General features: G+C 39.0%; 1 protein-coding gene across 3 annotated transcripts in view; it reads left to right on the forward strand.

Moving 5' to 3' along the window:
- Positions 1-1,014: 1,014 nt before the first annotated feature.
- The window catches only part of agap1 (ArfGAP with GTPase domain, ankyrin repeat and PH domain 1), a 667,156-nt gene continuing 644,475 nt past the window's right edge, over positions 1,015-23,695 (forward strand). For all 3 annotated transcript variants that reach the window (XM_048534221.2, XM_048534222.2, XM_048534223.2), the window contains exon 1: positions 1,015-1,588. In XM_048534221.2, the coding sequence (XP_048390178.1) occupies positions 1,423-1,588 (166 nt within the window). In that variant the 5' untranslated portion in view covers positions 1,015-1,422. The remainder of the gene's footprint in view (positions 1,589-23,695) is intronic.

Below are 23,695 nucleotides of genomic sequence, written 5' to 3' on the forward strand. Positions count from 1 at the left end.
GGATGAGGCTTGGGTAAAGGGATTTTGAAGCTGGTGAAGTCAATATTGGGCTGTCAGCTCCCAAGGCAAAATATCAGGTGTTCTTCTTCCAGTTTATATGTGGCCTCACTCTGCCAGTGGAGGAGGCCAAGGATGGACATGTTGTCAGGGGAGTGGAGGGGAGAATTAAAATGAGAAGCAGCCTTCCTTCCATTTACTCAGTCTATATTTCCTGCTGCCTCGGAAAATCAGTCAACATAATCGATGACCACTCCCACCTCGGTTATACACGTACTGAAAGATTTAAGAAAAGCTTCTTTCCAGCTATTTTCCCAGATCTCTCATATATTAAAGTTGATATTTTTCTGCACCTTCCCTACAGTTGTAACACCATATTCTGCACACTGTTCAATTACCCTAATGTATTTATGAAAGGTATGATTTGTCTCGTCAGCATGCAATACAATACTTTTCACTGTATCTTGGTGAATATGACAAGAACAATAGGAAATCGTAGCAGAGTGAGAGAGTGAAGAAGTGAGGGCAAAGGAGTGTGGGAGAGGGTTGAGGAAGAGAGAGATTGAGTGATGCAGAATGTAAGAGAACCACCAAATGGAGAGAGGGAGAGACTGAGGGTGAAGAAGAGAGAGAAAGTGAGGAAGGGAAGGTTTCAGTGAGGGAGAATGAGCAAGAGAGGCAGCCAAAGGGATAGCCGGGACAGACTCAAGAGTGGAAAGTGGCAGGTGAGAGAGGAATGAGTGAGAGGAAGAGAACAAAAAAAAAGACTCAAAGTGAAGACAGAAACTGTGAGGAGAAATAATGTTTGAATGAGTGTGAGAGGAAGATAGCAGCGAGAGAGAATAGAAAAGAAACTGAGGGGGGGGGGGGGGGGGGAGCGGGGGCAGGGTTGTGGTGCCGGGGTGGATGAGAGAGGCAGCAGAGACCAGGAGAGGGAGAGAGAGAGCCGGCCTCGGCAGTGACTAAACCGACATTAACGACATTAACGGCAGCGGCCGGTGATTCCCGCCCCCGCCCCTCCCCTCCCGCGAGCAGCACGACGTGAGAGAGAGCGTGAGAGAGGCAGACGGAGTCCGCCATCCCATCTGTTAGGAGACCGGCCCGCGACCGCAAAACGCAGCCCCTTTCCTTCCTGACTCTCTCTCTTCATCACTCCGGCGGCTTATGGAGCAGCTTCTGGCCCAGCCTGTGGCACTTTGGTTGGGGCAGGGAGTGTCGTCGAGGCGGACGATGCTGCAGGGCTGCTGGGGGGAGGTTGTCCTGCTCTAGTCCGGCCTTCCCTCCCCTCCTCTTCACTGCGCCCCCCACCCCAGCACTCCTCCCCCCGCTCCCAAACCCCATCCCCTTCAGAAAACCCTCCCCTTGTGGGGCAGGGGGAGGAAGGGGAGGAAAGCGGGGGGGGAGGTTTGTTTTTACGGTTTGGAAATGATGAATTACCAGCAGCAGTTGGCCAATTCGGCGGCCATCCGAGCGGAGATCCAGCGCTTCGAGAGCGTCCACCCTAACATCTACTCCATCTACGACCTGCTGGAGAGGATTGAGGAACCCATCCTGCAGAACCAGATCAGGGAACATGTCATCAGCATTGAGGGTAAGCAAAGCAGCAAAAACAAAACACACAGGGTAAGAAAAGCAGCAGAAAGTGCACACGTTAAGGAAAGTAGCAAAAATACTGAGGGTGAGAAAAGCAGTGAAGAGGCGCAGCATGAGAAAGCAGTAAAAACACACTTGATGGTGAGAAAGGCGGCAAAAGCAGACATTGAGGGCAAGAAAAGTAGCAAAAGCGGCCAAAAGCAAAACAAGGTTTGGGTGGATGCGACACTACAGCAGTGATAGGTCTTGTGCATCTTCTCTCTTTCAAATCGAAAACACGTAATTCTTGCCATTAAAATCCATTTTACAATTTAATGCACTCAAGTAAGTTTTTGAGTACTAGCATGCAACAAATTTATAACAATGCAGAAAGTAACAAGCTAATAAGTAAAGGGTTATGAGAGAGGAAGGCATGCTGCTAAGATGAGAAGTAAAGAGAAAATGGATGGCTGTCAAAGTTTTTAAATGTTTTTTTTAAAATTGTCTCTTCAATGACTGAAGATTATGATATTGTTTGTAAAAATAAATGCAATCATCCAGTTGTATGTGAAGCAGTTAGGGTGGCATTTGTTGCTTGGAGTTGCTTCAGTCCTCCAGGTGATCTTTGCATAATTAAAACTAATTGCACCTCATATCTTCAGTGACCATTACAGTATGGGTTTCCAAATTGCATGTTGTGGTTGTGGTTTGTAAATATTAAGAATTTTGTTCCAAAGATTTTAAAAAAAGTCCTGCCAGTGTATTAGGACTGCTGGTGATGACAGCACATGTCAAATCTGTTTGTCAGTGAGTGTTTATTGCTGAATGAACCTTTTTTAAAAGGCACGGTCAGAATTCTCAGTTTATAGTCAAGCATACTGTGTTTACAGAAGGAAGCTGTGTCACTTAAGTCCATGTGTTGCTGATTAATTGTGTCAGTTATTTTATTTTTCTGACAGCTATTTTTTGACGAGCTTTTATTTTAAACAACATCAGTGGAAAAAATGATGTTTGATTACAAATAAACATCGAGAAATTAAACTACTGAAAGTAGTAATATCTTCTGTATGGAGAACTTGAATTTGGAGTTGTTTTAGTTGTACTTAATCAAACTATTATAGAAAAGCAATGAAAATATAACACATTATATATAGCCAATGAAAGTTACAATATTTGAAAATTAATTTCATTTCAGTTCTTAAATTTAAAGCCTACTGGATAGTTTGTGCTACTAATTGCATTGAGTATTTTGTTAATATGGCAAGTTAAGATGTTAAGTAGCAAGAGGGCCATGTTTAACTAGAGAGAACCCACAGCAATATAGTTGACTGTTAACTGACCAATGGACAAGTAGGAATGGGCAATAAATGCTGGCTAAGCTAATGACACCATCATCCCTTGAATGAATAAAAAAGAACTGTGACGGGCACACAATCAGTTATTCCTTACCTAGCCTGCTTCAATTTATTCTGAATATTTGTAGCTATTAGTGTAAGTTTCATTTTGGGACTCTCTCTTTAATGGGGCTGACTTATGGGCTATTTCTGTTCCAACTCTAATGTGCTAAAGCGTGTACATTGCATTGGTAGAAATGGAAACACATAGGGAACCAGTGCTGTGATTGGGTCGTTAGGGCATGAAAGCATAAACTCCAACAGTCTGACGTGTTTCACAGCAGAATCATAATTTCCTGTGCCTAGTCAAAGTGTTGTCTCAATCCCCTCTCCAGGTGAAGTTTGAAGTTGCAGTTATGGTGTCAGCCAATATCAGGAATTAAGCGGAGTTAGGAAACAGCTATAGAATAATGGACTAAACACAACCTTGGGTGTACTGGGCATAAATTATTTCTTTATGACTACTTATAATTTTGGTGTGTTATATCCCTTTATGCCTCATGACTGTATCCTAAGTCAATTACTTGAACTTGTGGTCTCCGTTCTATTCTTGCATCAGTTGTTATGTGATCTAGACATTAATTAAATGTGTAAGCTACTTTACATTCTATCATTATCATGTAATATTATATTGTTTTACTATGATAATGCCTTTCGTTTTAATGCAATTAATGCTTTTGTTGGCTTTTAATCTTAATGTCTCTGTCAGATGAAAAATATGAATGGTTTGCATGTGGAAAACACCTGGAACAAGGCTGATGCAGACATTATAAGCAGGATTCCACACAGCTGGAATAGGCCATTTAGCTCATTGTGCCTGTGTGGAATGCTTATTGGCAATCCAAAGCTTGCAGTCTTGATCAGTCACTTTCTGCTAAAATTTGAATTGTACAATAATTGAAGTAAGTTAAATAGCACAGCAAAGAAGGAATTCACTGTTTGAAATTTCAAATTGTCTCAATTTGAATATGTTTTGAATTGCAGCTATTTTGTTGTGTTGTCTGGATGTGTATGGTATGTTGAAATGGGATGGGGTCGTTGCAATCTGTAAGTGTATCTGTACTGATTATGAAAAGACTGCCAACTAACCAATAACTGTTGTACTGTATCAGGCACATGCTGCTCTTGGTGACTTATTATGTACTTTCAAAGGCGTGCAAAGCACTTAATTGAATGGATTGCAAATTCTACTCTGAGAGATTTGTCACCCTCTGCTTCTGGGTCTCAACTGACTTGAGGGCAATAAATCTAAGTGTTTTATGTTATTTATACCTCTGTAGTATTGCTGAAGAACTGTTTACTGTTAACCATGATGACTTGACCTTTTGAATTCATTTATTAGCCAAGAGATTATTTATAGACTTCGAAAATAGTTGACTAAATAGTCGTACACATCTTCATGGGTACTGATACTGTCATGATGGACGAAGAAATGTATCTACCCTGCACCTTTGTCCCCATGTTCTCTTCAGACCGTCTGTCTTGCATTTTTTGGACTCAGCAATAGACCTCTTAATACTGTAAATGGGCCGTTAGAGATGTACTTTGGGATTTGCTCCAGCACCCAGGGAATTGGAGGAACATTGACGCATATGCTTTTCCTTATTCATTAGACTCAGTTATGTTTCATCTACAATTTTCCCTGTTTCAGCATCTTTGAATCCTCTGCTCATGTTTGACGATACTGCGAGAGGGATAAACAGTTTCTGCACTGGAGAGAGTAATAACTAAATAAAGCAGCAATGCTGATTCCACTGAAGTGTGTGAAGCAAGATTGAGCCAGTTTCAGATTTACTGCCTGGAAACAAGGTGGCTAAGGGTGACCTTGTCAAAGTATTGAAGCTTTAAATAAGGTGAACTCTGATTCAAAATGAACCAAGAAAATATCAACAGTGGAGTATTGCAAAATAACTTTTAGGTGTATATTGTAAAGTAAATTAGTAAAATAATTTGTGAGGCAAGAGCAAAACATTAAAATATAATTAGGCAACAAGTTGGAGAGTTGGTGTACCGAAGGGATGAGCTTTGGAGCAAATAGCTGGTTTTATTTTCTCACTTCTCGCTTTTCTCATTTTAATTGGAAAGAACATTCATGTTCTGAAATTTGAAACTTAATGGAGAATGTTTAGCTGCTTTGAAGGAGCAAAGAAGTTTATGGATATCTAAACAAGTCACTGAAAGCTATTACACAGCCTTGTTGATTACAATCGTATCTAATGGAATATTAGACTTATCTCGACAGATGGAACACACAAGTGAGGGAGGTGTGCGTCAGTTCTGCAGAACCTTGTCTAACCCCATTGAAAGCATCGCGTTCACTTTTGGGTATTGAACCTAATGATCAATATGTTGGTTATGGAAGGGATGTAGCTGCAGATTCATCAGATATCAGGGTTTAAAATAAAATTGTGGACAGATTGCATAAATTTGACTTTTATCTTCTGAAATATGATCAAATTGAGGTGTTTGTTAGGAAGTGATTCAATAATGTAGTTACAGAGAAGCATGTTTGTTGGGCAGGGGTGTCCAGAACAAGTGGGCATTACCCTAAAAGGGAAATTGGGAAGCACTTGTTCACACACAACATAATGGAATCCTGGAACTTGTGTCCCGGAAAGGCTGCAATTTCTGGGTCAGTTAAAAATGTCGTATAAAGATCAATAGGTCTTTTGGTGATGATATCAAGGGGACGTGGAACAATGAGACTAAATGGAGTTACGTTGTAGACATGCTTACTGAGCTGGTGGGTTTTGTCGCGAACATTTTGTCACCCTGCTAGGTAACATCGTCAGTGTGCCTTCAGTGAAGCGTCACTTCTCTTCCCCCTTATTAATTATGTGCCATGGTTTGCTGGGGTGATTGGTATTACTTCTGTTTTTGTTCCTTGGTGGTTTGTCTAATTCAATGTTTGTTACTGGAGTTCTGGTTGGAATAGCAGGCCTCCAGGCACATGCCAGGGAATTCCACAAATCGAGCTACAAATCTTCTCAAATTTTAAATTGAGTTATGATGCAATCAACCATGACCTAATAGAATAGGTGACAGATGAACCCCAGCTCCTGTGTTCCAAACCTAAATAACTTGCTCGTGGGACCGTGTGGGAGGGGAAGGCGAGAACCTGAGAATTTTAAGAAAAGTGGTGGAAGTTGTGGAATAATCATGTTACCAAGAGGGCTTTGGAACTCGAAGTTAGTGTCTGAAAGGGTCCTAGAACCAGAAACATTCACGTTTTAAACAAAAACCAGGATATGTACTTAAGGGTGTTGTAACCTACAGATCTAAGATCTAAGCTGGAAGGAAGGGATAGGCTGGAAAGATGTTTCTCATGTAACCTGGACCCAGTAGGCTGAATGGCTTCCCCTTTTAGAATAATTCTTTCTGTTTTCTGTGATTACAAGGCCACTGTAAGTAACAGAAAAAATATAAAGGCTCTACATACACGAGAGCAAGTGGGAAGAGACTGGGTGTCAGCATTTTGAATCTCCTCTATTTATGTTCTGGAATTGGACAGTTTCTGTGGTATTGAAAAATTCTAACTTTTGGTTCAGCCCAATTCTATAATTTCTACTTCTACAGTTTTACTTTAGAAAACTAAATATTAGGATACTCAGGAAAATTCACCTGTTTGCAGGATGAAGAGACACACTGAAAATCCTCACAACCACATCCTGTTCTTTTAGGTGACTGGACAAAATATAATTGGCAAGCTGCATGAAGTCTTTGCCTTAGCTTTTGAAAGGCACTGTCACCCCTCAGCTTAGAAGAATGTTTAAAATTAGCAGATTAGTAATAAGCAATAGTATAGAAAACCATTGACCTGACCAGCACTGGTGAAAATGTATACTGTAATGTACTATCGCCTAAAGATAACCCATGGACAAACATGTGATTTTGCATCCTTACTGTTACAGTAAGAACCTGAATTTTATTTTGTCTAAACCTCTCAGACCTTGATGTGCAAAAGTACATTTTACAACTGTCAATGCTTTGCTTTCAGTAATAAAACTTACTGACTTAGAGATATGACAGAGGGCCATTTCCAAAATGACCATTCTCATTTAGGTAAATTTTCAGAATTTGCCATGATTTTAAGAATAAAGATTTGCAAATCTGAAACGTGCATAAACATCATCAGGACAAAATGGAATTTGATTTTAAAAATAAACTCTTCCATATCTGTAACTTTTTGATATTGAATGAACTTGATTTGTTTCTACTTGTTGTGGTTTTGATACTTCTACCTTTAGTTCCAAGTTTCACAATGAAGCTTGTTTGTTTAATGCAAATCTAGTTAAACAAGTTACATACTGAAACTGAATCAGTAGTGGTGTAGAAAGAAACGTGGCAGTCAGTTAGTAGCATAGAAGACTGCTTTCACATCATGCAGCGTTTTTATTTACAACATTTTATATTTATTCACGGTTGACTCAAGAGCTATTTTTGATTTTCTGCACCATGGTTCATTTAAAAACATGTCTTTATCCAAATATAATTATCTCCAAATGTACTTGTGTTGTATGTAATTTCTGCTCATCCCTTACCATTCCGTGTAATTTCTGCTCTGCACACATCTTTCTTAGTCAAGTGTAACATTGTCTCCAATTCCTCATGGTTTTTGTTGTGCTATGTCATTGTTTGTTAGTTCCTTTAATTGTATTATCTGACACCACTAATTTAATACTCTCTCTCGAGTCCACCGCACAAATGAAACTCATAGGTCCTTTCTCTTTACAATTTCTAGAAGTCCAGCCATAACACTTCAGGGCAAAACAAGTTTTCAGAATCCTCCTGTACAGACAAGAATGAGAGAGATCTGTGTTACAGCTGCAGCAGTGAGAATGCCTCTGATGTTTGACAGACTTGTAATTCTGCCTCATACTCTAGCTATCACAATTTTGTTTGGGCATGCCCTGGACACCCAAATGGGAGGAACTGATTTTAATTTATGTTAGAAACTACAACCAGATCTATTCTAAAAAAAATTATGCTTCAGATCCAATTGATTACATGAACTAAATTCTTTAGAAATCAGTGTTTGCTAACTCTGGTCTCATCTTCAGTGACCAGACTTAAGGCAGAGGATGCAGTGCTAAGCAGAAGTAGTGTCACATCAAATACTAATTGTTGGGATATTTATGTACATTGTTTGACGTACTATGAATCATGTGCTGTTTTATCATTGAAATTTTGAGATATTTTTAAAATCTGCACTCCATGTGTGTTAATGTTGATTCCTTACCCAAATTATTATCCCAGATAACTCTGTTTCTTTTCATGTATCACTATCAAAATATGGGAGTCACTGGCAAGGCCAGTGTTTAATATCCCATGCCATTGTGTCCTTGAGAAAACTGAGTGGATTCCTGGACCATTGCAGAAGTCAGTCAAGAATCAAACACATTACTGTGGGTATGGAGTCTCCTGTACACATCAGACAAAATAGATCATCAAAATTTCTTCCCCAGATAACATTATTGAACCACTTGTGTTTTCTGACAATCCAATAGTTTCATGATACTGATTTGCCTGCTAGCTTTTTATTCTTGATTTATTTATTTACCTGAATTTAAATATCCTACTTCGTGATGGGATATGTCTCTGGGTCATTATTCCAACTCTCAAGATTACTAGTCCAGTAATATAACTATTATGCTATCATACTAAAGACTGGATTGCATGGGTGGAGGTGCTTCAGAGCACCGGCACCCTAATAGAGGTCTTGGCCTCTGACATTAATCCAAATTGTTATTTTTGGCATTTATCGCGTGCATGGGAATTTTGACTCATTTTGATGTAGTTGGTAATACAGCTCAGTAATGGGTTGACTTCAAGATCAGCAGGTAGTGTGATTTGCAAAAATAACTTCTGTATTGCTATATTATTTCCAATTTGACTTGAAAACTGTGTTCATGTATATGGCTACAAAAATATCTAGCGTGTCCAATCATCTACTGTCACCGTAGTTTGTGTAATGAGCTAACAGGCACCAATCTGTAGCACATGGCGTGATTTGAGAGCTACAGAAAATGAAGCTGCAGCGTTTGAGTCTAAAAGTATGACTGTTTCACACTTTTGGGAACCGCAAGTCTTATCACTGTTTATTGCTTCAAAATGTAACATTGTTGAAAGGAGCTATAGAGAACTACAGCACAGAAAAATGCTCCACGACCTGCTGTGTCTGTCCTAGTCAAAAACAATTGCCTGACTATTCAAAGATAATGGAAACTGCAGTTGCTGGAGAATTCAAGATAACAAAGTGTGAAGCTGGACGAACACAGCAGGCCAAGCAACATCTCGGGAGCACAAAAGCTGACGTTTCAGGCCTAGACCCTTCATCAGAGAGCTACAGATGAAGGGTCTAGGCCCGAAACGTCAGGTTTTGTGTTCCTGAGATGCTGCTTGGCCTGCTGTGTTCATCCACCTTCATACTTTGTCAGCCTGACTATTCAAATCTCATTTTCCAGCACTTGGCCCATAGCCTTGTGTGCCTTGACATTGCAAGTGCGCATCCAGATAGTTTTTAAGTATTACCAGAGTTCCTACCTTTACCACTCATCCAGCAATGTGTTCTAGATTCTCATCACCCTCTGGGGAAAATTTCCTCAACCTTCTGTCCCTTACCTTAAATCTATACCCCTGGTCATTGTGGAAGTGTTGGACGCTGGAACAGTTCGAAAATTTGAAAAGCGTGAATAGAAAGGGTTTAAAGGAATATGGGCCAAATGCTGGCATATGGGACTAGGTTACTTCAGGATATCTGGTCAGCATGGGCAAGTTGGACCGAAGGGTCTGTTTCAGCGCTGTACATCTCTATGACTCTGATTATTCTATCAAGAGGAAGAGCTTCTTCCTGTTTACTTGATCTGTGCCCCTCAATTTCTACAGCTGAATCATGCACTGTCTTAATCCTGCTGCTGTAAGGAAAACAAGCTCAGTCTGTCCAATCTCTCCTCATAGCTGTAGCTTTCCAGCCTAGGCAACATCTTAATAAATCATCTCTATACCTTCTCCAGTACTGCCACATCCTCCTATAATGTGGATTAGAACATAGAACAATACAGCGCAGAACAGGCCCTTCGGCCCTCGATGATGTGCCGAACTGTGAACTAATCTACGCCCCTCCCCTGTACTATCCCATCATTATCCATATGCTTATCCAAGGACTGTTTAAATGCTTCTAATGTGGCTGAGTTAACTACATTGGCAGGCAGGGCTTTCCATGCCCTTACCACTCTGAGTAAAGATCCTGCCTCTGACATCTGTCTTAAACCTATCACCCCTCAATTTGTAGCTATGCCCCCTTGTACAAGCTGAAGTCATCATCCTTGGAAAAAAGACTCTCACTGTCCACCCTGTCTAATCCTCTGATCATCTTTGTATGTCTCTATTAAGTCCCCTCTTAGCCTCCTTCTCTCCAATGAGAACAGACCCATGTCCCTCAGCCTTTCTTAATAGGGCCTGCGCTCCAGACCAGGCAACATCCTGGTAAATCTCCTCTGCACCTTTTCCAATGCTTCCACATCCTTCCTGTAATGGGGCAACCAGAACTGCACGCAATGGATTCCAGAACTGCACACAGTACTCCAGCTGTGGTTTAACTGTTATTTTATGTACTTCCAGCTTAGTTGCCTTGCTCTTAAACTCAGCCTTGACTAATAAAGTCAGTTATCTCATGTGTAGCCTTAACCACTTTATCCACCTATCCTGATATCTTCAGATACCAGTGTGCATGCACACCAACGTCCATCAGATCATTGCTTCCCAGAGTCCTACTGTTCATGTATTCCATTACTTTATGTGCATCACTTTACATTTATCTGGACTAAAATCCATTTACCATGGATAACCCTATCTGACCAGCTGTCTATATCCTTTTGTAAACCAAGGTTATTCTCATTACTATTTACTACCCTACCAAAATTTGTATCATCTGCAAATTTACTGATCAACGTTCCTATGTTGAAGTCTAAATCATTTACATAAACCACAGACAGCAAAGTCCTTGAAACTGACCCCTGTGGGCACAGATATCCATTTGGGAAAATCGCCCTTAACTGGCGTCCTCTGCTTTCTGCCACTCTGCCAATTGTGGGTCCAATTTACCCAAAATCCTTGGATTCCATAGACTCTTATCTTTCCTCTTCGTTCCCCAAGAAGGACACTGTCAAAAGCTTTGCTGAAATCAAAATTGATCACATTTAATATTTTGTCCATATCTACACATCTGGTCACTCTTCAGAAAATTCAACCAAGTTGGTCAGACATGACCTCCCTTTAACAAAACCATAGTGACTATTCTTTCTTAATCCCCACTTCTCCAAATGCTGATTAATTCTGTGCCTCAGAATTGTTTCCATTAGTTTCCCCACCACTGAGGTTAGACTGATTTAGTTTGTAATTTTTTGGTTTATCTCTTGCTCCTTTTTTGAATAATTGTAGCAAATTAGTTGTCTTCCAGTCCTCTAGCATTACTCCTGTGTCCAACGAGAAAGTGAAAATCTGTTTGAAACCCTGAAACACTGCCCCCACTCCCCTCCAATTTCCCCCATTGTCTCACTCACCAACCTGGTACACATTTCACGCAGCCCAGGTGATTAAACTACTTTTAAATGTGCTGGACCACACAGAACCTCCTCTCTGTCTGTGCTATTTTCTTCAATTGTATCACATACCTTCTCCTTGATTTGTATACTCATCTCCTTCCTGTCACGAGTGAACACCAACCCAAAGTATTTGTGAGAACCATAACTATATTCTCTGCGTCCATGTGCAAATTACCGCTGTAGTCCTTAATGAATCCGACTGTTTCCTTTGTTATCTTTATACCCTTGATGTACTTGTAAAACAACTTAGAATTTTCTTTTACTTTACGTGCCAGTATCCTTTTGTGTCCCCTTTTAGCTCTCCTAGTCTCCGTTTAAAGTTCTCTTGGGCTTCTGCAGTTTTGAGCCCTTGATATTTGCCTTTCTCTGTTACTCCAACGTATATATCCCTCCTCATCCGTTTTCCAAAGGATTTGATGGAACATGTAGGCCCAGTACTCTACTTATTTCCTCCTCGAATGCATCCCACTGTTCTGGGGGAAGATTTACCAGAAAGTATGTACTTCAAGTCCATTCTGGCCAAATCATATCTAATCTTACTAAAATCAGCCTTCCCCAAACTGAGAACTTTGGTTCCAGGCCTGTCCTTGTCCTTTTCATAAGTCTTGAACCTAATGGTATTATGGTTCCTGTCTGCAAAATGTTTCCCCACTGATACTTCAACCATTTGCCCAACTTCGTTACCTAAATTAAATTCAGCACCGCTCCATCTCGTCAGGCCTTCTGTGCACTTGCTAAAAAGCTATCTTTAGTACGTTTTCAGAATTACATTCCCTCTAAATCTTTAGTGCCATAACTGCCTAGTTAATGCTGGGGAAGTTGAAGTCCTTTACTGTCATAATCCTACTACTTGTTGCTGAAGCTTTTTGTCTTGTATTCACCAGAGTAAATGCAAGAATGCCAAACTTTAAAATGATTGACATCCTTGCTTTTGTCCGAACACAAGATGTCAAGATCCAGCAACAGTGCCTCTCTGATGAAGGGTCTATGCCCGAAACGTCAGCTTTTGTGCTTCTGAGATGCTGCTTGGCCTGCTGTGTTCATCCAGCTCCACACTTTATTATCTAAGATTCAGCAACATGTCACTTTTCGGCAATATTTAAGTTCTGTGCCATCTCTGTTGTTTGAAATATATGATAGTCTGAGAAATGTATATGTAATCAACTTGCCATATTATTAAACCTTCCTTTCCACTGGGAACGTGGGGAAAGTCCTGTCAAAGCCAGCATATTCACGATTTTCCTAAGTTAATGTTGTGCACGTGAAATTGAATTGTGATGACATTTTTGGCAATAAAAGTGCACTAGAGAGACCGGACTGCTCACTAATGAGTCAAATTGCAGCATGTAAAGAAATCACATTCGCATTTGCACAGTGTTTTTCACTATTTGAGGATATCTCAAAGCAATTCTTGATACAATTTGGATGAGGTGTGTGGTATAACTGAGAATGATAATCCAATGGATGTAATATTGTGTTACTTTTTTCATAAATTGTCAGCTCATTTAACATGTGTAAGTATGCATTCCCTCACTTGCAGTTTATATTAGAATAACTGTTCCCAGGTGACAGGGTGAGCAAAGGTGGAGGGTCAAACTTTTTCTTCTCTAACCTGTCGAGCAGTGTAATGTCAGATGTAAGAGGAGCATGAAATACCTATTAATGGAGTACTTTGAGGCTAGATTCAGAACTGAATTCCAAATTTCTATATTCGCAGTAAAGTAGATTTTAAAGCACACATTTGATCATATTCTTCTGCAGCAATCAAGCTGTAAAACAGTACCTTATTTTTTGCAGGTTGTTGATACTTTAAGCAGTTGATTTTTGTGAAATACATGTTGAATCCTTTCATCGGATGAGGAATTTAGTTTATGACCTTGACAGCTTGGGCATGTACATTTTGTGTTGATTTGTAAAATGGATTTTACAACTTTGAGTGATGTAACATTTCATAACTTAGTGATGCTGCAGTCATATCAATTCTTATCTCATTTTAGTTACTGTTACAAGCTTCTGAGTGTTCTAAGAAAGTTCAGCTATGTTTGAGACAGTGGTTTTTCAGATTTTGCTTTGATTGCTGAGTGCATAGTGAAGATGGGAAAAATTGGAATAAAGAGAGCCCAGCGGATATTTACAACAATTTCAGCCCTGGTTCAGCAATTAATGGATAATTCAGCATGTAGAAAATAAGGTTTTGAGAGAGTTTTTCAGAGCAGGCATTCTACAGCTGGACAATAAGGTCTGCAGAATATTCCTGCTGATATACTGTGCAGGCTGGTTGCATTGATGCAGGATATTGAATACATTTCTGTACTGGTGAGGTAAGCTTGAGTTGCAATCTGTTGGTTAATGTTGTTGAAGCTTTCTAATAATCGATTGCTGCATACAGAGAGTCATGCAAAATTTAATGTTCCCATTCATATTTGTTTATTTGGGGAGTAGCTGATGATGGATTTTGGTGTCTTGGTTTTTGTTTTTCTACAGATGAAGGTATAGCGCTTATAATGGTTGTATCTGAGCCTTACAGGTCTTAGGCTTAGAAGAAGCGAACAAATCAGAAACGTGCACACAAATTGGAGAAGTTGGCCAGATCTGTCAGCTGGATTGCCAGGCTCGGGTTGTGGCTTAAACAGTCTATTGTAAAGCACTGACCACTTGCTATTAGTTTGAAAAGTGGTCTGTTCTGATGGGTTAAGCTTTTCTTATGATGAGCACTGGTCTGTCAGTTTGTAATTTGCTTCAATGAGGATCTAGATAATGATTCACTGCAGCTTGCTGAGCTGAGCTATGCAACCTCTTGATGTATGTATTATATAGTGTATAAGTTTCTGTTTCAGTGCAAATAGGAAATGGCTAAACTAAGAGGCTAGATATTTGTAGTAGTGAGTTTGCTGGCTTTACAGGACAGGCACAATGATAAATCTTGGAGAATATTTTGATGTTTGCTGCTCCCTATCACCCCTCAGTGTAATGACATTAAAATCAGCTCGTTAGGAACCTGAATGTTTGTTGGAATAAATTTTACACCCAGTTTCAGGGATCCATTTCATTTAGGACTGTTGAATGGAAGGCAAATGGGTATGTTTTATGTTCTGCTATAATTCCAGTGTGTGTGAGAATTTTCAGATTGAACAGAGTTGATACTGGAACCAAAAAGAGGAGGTGAGAGAACAAAATAAGAGGGGGGGTGTCAGGAAGTGGAGAGAAAGGGAAATTTAGATTGGTGGGGCTGCAGGAGTTTGAGTCTTGCAATAGATAGCCACTGGGGATATGGAACACAGCCCTGGTGGGCTATAGAAAATGCATCTGTTGGGGTATTGATGTAAATGTGGAAATGAAGTGAGATAATTATTCGTGATGGGGTAGTGACATTCAGTTTAGATTTCTGGAAGGGGACTAATGTTTTTGGTGATTTGCATCATTTGAACTCTGAAAAGTTCTCTTCTGTTTTAGATGATAAAGTTAGCTGTGACAGCAGTTTGTCTGCATATTCATTGTAAGATGCAATATTTGCATGTGTTTGTCATTTGTAGCATTCAGTGCTAAATTACTGCCCAAGGTTATGGAATTTTTCCTGTAAGAGAGGTAGATAGGGTATATAAGGGGTCTGATGTTCTTACCTGCTTTGATTCTTGTTCTTTGTGTATAATTTGTGAGTTTTGTACTTTTTTAAATCATCAGTCATTCACATAAAAGGTGAGGACCACAGGCTATAACCCAGACTGGCTGGCTATAGTTTGTAATATACTTTTTCCTGCATTCCAGTATCTACCACCCATCCCTTCCTCAAACCCCATACTGTTGGGAACAAACTGAACTTGTCAAATAAACAAGCTGCAAAATTGATCAAAATATTTGAGATGAAATACGTTAGGCCATGTGACTTCTCATGGCCTACGAATTTTAGAAGTGCAGTTGCTGACATAACTGTGGAGTGATGTGTTTTATGAGTGAGTTTAATGGATGAATGGTACAAAAAATCTAAAAGACTGAAAGAAATCTGTACTGTGCATTGTAATATGTTGAAACATTAAATGTCTTTGAAATTTGTGTGTTAGGTAGATGAGTCCTTAATTTGGATATGTGCAACTGCAACAGCACTGAAAGCTTCACATGGTTTAGGATAAAGCAAACCGCTTGATTGGTACCTCATTCACAACCTCAAGAATAGTGATTCAGTGGCAGCACTGTTGTGTTATCAACAAGATACACTGAATCAACTCAACAGGCTCCTTTTGAGAATGCCTTTCAAGCCCTCAACCTTTATGAATAGGCAAGATCATTAGGCGACATGGCCCCACCACCACTACCCTAAGTTGCTGTCCAAATCTCTCACTGTTTTGACTTTGAAAGAGAAGGAACAACAATAGATTTCTAAGACCTTGACTCCCATCCTAAACTGTGATGTACCTACACTAGATGGACTTAGGTGGTTCAAGAAGGTAACTCAACACCGCTTCACAAGGGTAGATAGGGATAAACTAAGTGCTGGTCTTGCCAGTGACTTTCTCATCCACGAATGAATTTCTAAAAAGAAAACTTTTACAAAACTTTAGTTTCAAATTTAAGGTGAATCGTAATGATTCTCCTGCAAAAATCTAAAAGAATAAACCTATTGATTCTGTTGTTACAAGCTATTTACATTGGCATAGGTGGATGCAGTAGATATTTTTATATACTGTATCCATGGGCTTTAGTGATTGTACAATTTTTAGAGACTTGGCTATTGTGGTATTAAGGTCCTGGAGAAAAGGGTAAAATGTGCATTGTCTGATATTAACTTACGATAGAATTATGTTGATGCGAAATAACTTGTATGTTAGGAAGTTTTCTCTTTGGAAGTTGGTGATACATTTCAAAGAAGGTAAGATATTATAATATTTCATGGCCAATGAATTACTCTTTGAAGCGTAGTCACTGTTGTTAGATAGTTGAAACCAGCCCTTACGATCAAGCTTTTGACCAGCTGTTGTCATCTTTTGACACTAGTCCACATAAAATTTTCATCCTTGTGAAGCGCCTTTGGACATTATGCTACATTTAAAAGTGCTATATAAATTTTGTAGACAGTTGAGAGCTTTGCTGTCAGGAAACTTGCATGCATAATGTTGAGGTAGGTGAGTGGGTAAACTGTCTTAGTGACATTGCTTGAAAGAAAGGCTTGGATTTAAGTAGCATCTTTCACAAACCCAGGGCATCCAAACTTTCCAGGCAGTAAAGTAATATTATAGTGTAGGAAATTGGGCAGTCAGATTATACACTGATATTTCCCACAAACAGCAATGTGATAAGAATTAGAAGGATATCGATTTGAGGGATAAATATTGGCCAGAAAACCCTTGTTCCTCTAAGAAATAGTGTTGTGGAATTCTTGCTTCAACTTGAACAGTAGGATAGATGGGGCCTAAGTGTAATAACTTTCTTGAAAGTCGGCACCTCTAATTATACAGCACTCCTTAATAGTGTACTGGTGGATCCACCTAGATAATGTGCTCAACCCTGGAGTGAGACTTAAACATATCAGACCATAGGACAGAGCAGCAGAAGTAGGCCATTCGACCCATTGAGTCCACATCGTATTTGATAATCCACAACTGCATTTTCCTGCCTTTTTTTCATAACCCTTGATTTCTTTGCTAAATAAAATTTTGTCACCCTCAGTCTTGAATTTATTTAATGACCCAGCCTTGACAGCCCTTTTGCAGTAAAGAATTCCACGGACTCTCAATGCTCTGAGAGAAGAAATACGGCATCATTTCAGTTTGAATGTGTGATGTCATTTTCTGATATTATGTCCATGGCCTTAGACTCTTCTTCAATTGGAAACCACCTTGCCAAACCTATCCTGCAAATTTCCTTAAAATGTATATGCTTCAATAAGGTCCTCTCTCATTCTTCTAAATCCCAGTCAATACAGGCCCAAACTGTTCAGCCTATCCTCAAGACATTCCTTCCATACCTGGTAACCGCCTAGTGCACCTTCTGTGGATTGCCTCCAATGCCAATGTAGTTCCCCTCAGGTGAGGACCCCAAAACTGTTCATAGCATACCAACTGTGATCTGACTAGTGTCTTGTGTAATTTTAGTAAAACCTCTATACCTTTCATATTCCATTTCATTTGTCTTTCTCAATGTCAGCTGAATTTGGGTGCTGGCTTTTTATGATTCAGCTGTGAAGACTTCAAAATCCATATACTGAAGCTTTCTACAGTCTTTCTTCATTGAAATAATATTCAGATCATCCATGCAATCAGCAGGAAGAGTAGCCACACATTTTCACATATTGTATTTCTTCTAAGTTTTTACCCACTTGCTTGACATATCTATATTTCTGTGCAGAACTCCATATCATCCTCACCACTTGCCTTTTCACCCGTTTTTGTGTCATCTGCAAACTTGGCTATAGTACATTAACTTTGCTGATCAAAGTCATTAACTCATTCTTTAAATAAGTGTCCCCAGTACAAGTAAATGTCCTAGTAGCATTCAAACATTGAGCACATTTACAAGATTATAAACCATATCTCCTGATTGATTTACAACTCGTCTGGTTTTGATGACTGTAATACTGTCGTTCATTTGTGTTCCCCCTCAAAACATGAGATTCGTTTGACATGCTAATTAACTTGATATACCAGGCAAGCTTTCTGGTCTCAATCTCATTCTTTCAAAAGCTTACTTTCTGACTTCTAGGCCCGGGGGATCAAAAAGGTTCAGTTTGTGAATGAAATGGAGCAGATCTTGTATTGAGGAAATTATTGTTAGATCTGATGGTTCAAAAGTTCCAGCAAAATTTGAAGAACCTATGTATGATGTAGAGTCAACTTGTCTAATGTGTTCCTATGTGCACGTTTCATACGACTTTGAGAATATTAGTAAATCAGCTAAAAGTAACAAACTTTTTATGCCTGCATGAACTTACTGTGAAATATTTGTGAAATATTATGTTCTGTGCACACCTTTTTATTTAAAAAAAATTGCTAATCATCCTGATCAGGTCTTTGTTTTGCAGCGCAAAAGTTAATCTGTTTCTTTAATTTTAGCGGCATCTGTTGCTCCATTGAAAGCAGGTAGTGACATGAAGAGCGGCTGGGAGACAAGGCTGAACAATGTCATGTTTCTATTTTATGCTTTTGCCTCTGTGATAATAAGTGGCTACGTTTCTTGCCTAGAAAGTGGAATGAAGTCAGGCAAACATTCAGCCTTGATGTTTTCACACTCGTGGGCAGTATTTCATGCATCATTCGTTGATGCTTCCCACTGACCAGCTCAAAGAACAGTTGAGTAGCATCTTATCTGCAATGGTTTTGAGTTCATTGCAGAGCACTTTGTGGCAGGAAGAAGATTAAGGGGAAAAAGTATCACTAAGTGTTGAGTACAAATAAGAAATACATATACAAGTGAATTGCAGATACCTATGCTACAATTTAATTTGTGTACATAATTCATGAGCTTGACAAATGAGTTTCTCCATTTTACAGCAGTATTTCCTGATAAACCGCACTCTTTGTAGTGATTATTTTATTTCCTTCAGTTTATTGATTTTCTCAAATGGATGTTGGAGAAATGGTTTCAGAAGCTCTCCAAGCTTTTACTGTGAATCACTTTTTGTTATAAGTGTGTCTCGGGTCCTGCTTACAATCTGCACAAAGTGATCTTGCATCAAAGAATTAACTTCAGATGTTGAAAGTAGTGTGTCTTTTTGTTTCTCCTAAATTTTCGATCATTATCTTACTTGGAGGTTTCTCAACAAAGCTAACCATTTTGTCTCCTGTAAACAATGAGCATATTAATCAGCTGCTGGTGTTGGAGAAAGCCAGGACCGGAATTCCTGTCATTTTTGACTTTTAAAACCTATTATTCTTTACATTGATAGTTTGTATTGATTTGATTCTAGTTGTTTGGAGGGAAAGGACAGAGTCCCAGAACAAATAGAATAACAAGAGGGAAGTATTGTCTTTTTTCCCCCCTCTACCGAAAGGTTTCAGATTAAAGATCTTTCCTTACCTTTCCCTACTTCTGAAAGGCACTAATGCTTGCTGTGAAATGTAGCCTCTGCAGCCTCACTAATGTCCATTCTTCTTCTCTAAAATATCGTTATAGTATAAATTGATCTTGCCTAACTTCCATATATGTGCTTTCCAGTCAGTGCTAATGCATACTCATCAGAAGTTGGAACCTTGCTAATTTATTTTGGTTTATTGCTGTAAAGAGAAACATGTTGCAGAAGCTTTTTGTTTTTTATGCATCAGGACTAGTACAAGAATGCCAGATCTGCATTCTTTTCCTGTAGTTCAAATTATGGAAGTCACTTGAAATTTGGCATTCTTGTATTTATCCTGAGAAGTGCATGATGAAAATTTTTGCACCGTTGTTCCAGTTTGTTGTTACCAACAGCTGTTTGTTTAGGTTTCTTCAGTTGCCAAAGTACATTGAATTCGATAATGATGGTTGAGGGCAAAGTTGGATGTGTGCTGTGATGCTTGTCATAATTGAGTAGCTTGTTGTTCACTTTTTCTCCAAAGAATGATCACTTGATCTAATGAATGTGTTACGTGGCAGTGGAAATCTCATCATTGACCACATGTCCAACATGTGTTAATCTTTTCACGCACTATCTGTTGCACACCTCTGGTCAGGAAATTGCACTGTAATATCCCACATGTAAGACATGATTTGTTCCTCAAAATAATATACCTGCCTGTTTCATGAATCTACCTGACTAAATTGAATAGATTTGATGAACAAAGAACAAGTTGTAGCATTGCTGTAAGCTTGCCAATGTCACCTTAAGCTTCAGACCAATAACACTCTGTCTATATTTTGAAGATGGGGGCAAGGTGGTATGTGGGAGTGCAGTTTTTGCTGAATTGGCTGCCAGCCACCTTTTGGTTCCTGGAAACAGAGGACACAATACAGTAGTGTATTGGAGGGCTGCCACGAAACTGTGATGTTCATTTTCTGATGGTTGGATTTTATAATGGCTGGGCTCCTAATGTTATCTACCTACAAATGAGCTATATTCTGGGATGTTTAGAGAGTCATGGAGGTGTACAACATGAAAACAAATCCTTTGGTCCAATTTATCCATGCTGGCCAGATATCCTACACTAATCTAGGCTCATTTGCCAGCATTTGGTCTGTATCCCTCTAAATTCTTCCTATTCATATACCCATCCAGATGTCTTTCAAATGTGTAATTGAATCCACTTCCACCACTCATTCCACACACGCACCACCCTCTGCCTGAAAAAGTTGCTCTTTTTGTCCCTTTTAAATCTTTTCTCTCACACTTGAAGCCCTATACACTCCAGATTTGAATTGCCCTACCCTGGGGAAAAGACCTTGACTATTCTTCCTATCCACGTCCTTTATGATTTTACAAATCTTAGTAAGGTCAGCCATCAACCTCTGCTCCAGGGAAAATAGCAACGGCCCATTCAGCCTCTCTCCAACCCTAGCAACATCCTTGTAAATCTTTTCTGAACCCTTTCAAGCTACGTAACATATTTCCTAGAGCAGGGAGACCACACTTGTACACAGTATTCCATAATGTTTTTACATTTTTTTAAATGTGGCAAGCTGCTGATAGTGCAACAAGGCCAGTAAAACATCTGGGACCTGAGTGAACAGTGCAAACAAACATACATTTCCTTAATCACTCAGACTGAAGGATTACAAAATTAGCAGTTTTTAAAGACTGAGATGCAAGTGTAAATTGGAGCGAGTAATTTCAATCTCGAATCAGATACAGGAAGAAAGCAAAGATTGGCTGAGAGGGAGAGAGGAGTCAGATACCCCAGAGGTAATTTTTAAAAAATTTTTCTAAATCTCCAACAGCAATTCGCATTTGATTTCGAACGCAAGAGTGATTCAAAAGCAGTAATCGACACTGCACTGAAAAGCCTACTTAGGTTTTGCCCATTTCACATTAATTCTGTTAAATTTAATTCATGTCTGCTGTGCGATTACAGAACTTCTTCACATTAATTTAATGGTAATGGTGTAGCACACAGTGAAATGGCATTTTCATGAAGTGAGAGGCCAGCACTGTTTGTTGCCACTTAGTGATACCCCTAGACCTTGCCTGATGTTGCTCTGTTATCTAAGTGTTTTCTGTGCAGCTCTGTATAATGTCAAACATCATTAGCTACATTATTACATTGACACCAAATTCTAGCCCATTATTGTATTGAGCCAGTGAATTTCCTTCGTCAAGCTTTGAATTCTGACAATACTGGCTCCTTGTGTCTTCAGTTTGCATCTTTCTAAATAACAGTAATTTAACTGTTTAGGAGTAAGCAGAAAGTCTCTCCAGGTTAGTGAAACAGCTAGTGTTGAGACTGAATTTTAGAAATTTTTCCTATGTCAATATTTAACCAGCTGCACGTTTTTCATTATACGTGATTTTTGTTCGTTGACAAGAAACTGAACACAATGTTTTTGCAGTATTTTCAAAGATAAATGTCTTTGAGAATATTGATTTCCTCTATTAGATCAGGGTTAATGGTGAAAATAGATTTGACTATTAAATATCATTAGTGGCTTCAGCCTGATCTCGGTTGCAAAAGCTTTAAAATTTAGTTTGCTATGCTTTTATTCTGATGAGATAAATTGGAGATAATTAAGAGTTTGAATTAATGTCTCATGTGCAGCATGATTTAACATATCCAGAATGAATGTGGTTGCTGCAATGCACTTGTGCCATGTATTACCTGTAAAGATGAAGTGTTCTCTGGATCGGTGTGAGAGATAATTCGTATCACAGGTCAAAATTTAAATATTTCCAGGGGGAAATGAATTTCTTATTGACCAGTTCTCATTGGTTTAGAAAAGTGAGCATTCAAATCTTTGGGGCTTGTAGTATGTTGCTTGTTAGAACCAAGATAGTAAAATTCTGTTTCTGGTTTTATGTTTTCTGAAGTTAATTTGTTCTTCTTTCTAAAATATTTAATATGAGTAAATTTCAGCAAACCTCCACAGGCAGTGAGGAGTTACACCTCATAGGAGCATGAATTGGAGAATTGAGGGTACAGTATTCTAAGTCTTGGCACAGCCACAAGCTTTGTATGGAGGGCATGAACAATGTTGTAATTACTCTTCAAATTTTATTCTAATTATTTTTGTTATCCAGACACCGGTAGGTTTTATTTTTAATTGAAGGTGACTAGCCAAGTGTGTCTAATGTTTTTCTCTGGATATAATTCAGTTGCAGGTATCTATTCTTCCCGTAGAGAACACAATGTACCACTGAGCTGCAGGTAACCTGAATATTCATGGATCAGGAATGGCTCATTTGCTGGGTGTCATGTCAACAGACTGCTGCTGAATTGTGGTGCCAGACCTGAAATACAGATGCTCCTCCCTGAGTAACAACATGAGCTCAATTGACTTAATGAAGTAAATGCATTTCCTGTTTTTATATAACCAGCCCAGCTCTGTCAACTTTGTTTGCTTTCAGCAAGATTAAGAGTACCTGTAATAAATGTGTTTATTATGCATAGTGTGTTTTTTTTCAACTTTTGCGTGGCATGTTAGTGTTCATACAGGACAGAAATTGTCAGGGTGTCGGGTATGCCATGTTTGCCTTGTTATTTCAGTACTCAAGTGAAAATGCAATAGAAAATAGTTATCTGCGTGGTTATCAGCAGCTCAATCTGACTTACGGAAGCCACGCTTTAGCTTTAATCACTACAAGCTTAATACTTAAAAAATGTTATGATGAAGTGAATCTGGATGTGATTAAGTGAAGTAATGATTCCATAGAATAAAAGCACTTGATTATGTAAGCTATATAAATAACTATAGAATGTAACTATGAATTATCATGGCTGATCATTTCACTGAAATACTTTAGTCCTGTTTTCATCTGTTTTCTTTGAATTTCTTTACCTCTGTTAATAACTAATCATAGCCAGCCTTCTTTATGAATATCCCCTTTGTTGTTTTCAGATCCCTTTGTATCTTTCCCCCCTTTTTATTCCAATGTTCTCTATCTGTATAATCTCCTCCAGGTACCCCTGAGTTTTTGGCATTTCTGTCATTGTGGTGTCCTGAATGTCCCCAAGTTTAATTGCTCCACTAGGGGAAGTGGTTGCATATTGTTAATGTCACTAATCTAGTAAACTA

This window comes from Stegostoma tigrinum, chromosome 7 (assembly GCF_030684315.1).
Source record: "Stegostoma tigrinum isolate sSteTig4 chromosome 7, sSteTig4.hap1, whole genome shotgun sequence".
In the NCBI taxonomy this organism is placed as follows: Eukaryota; Metazoa; Chordata; class Chondrichthyes; order Orectolobiformes; family Stegostomatidae; genus Stegostoma; species Stegostoma tigrinum.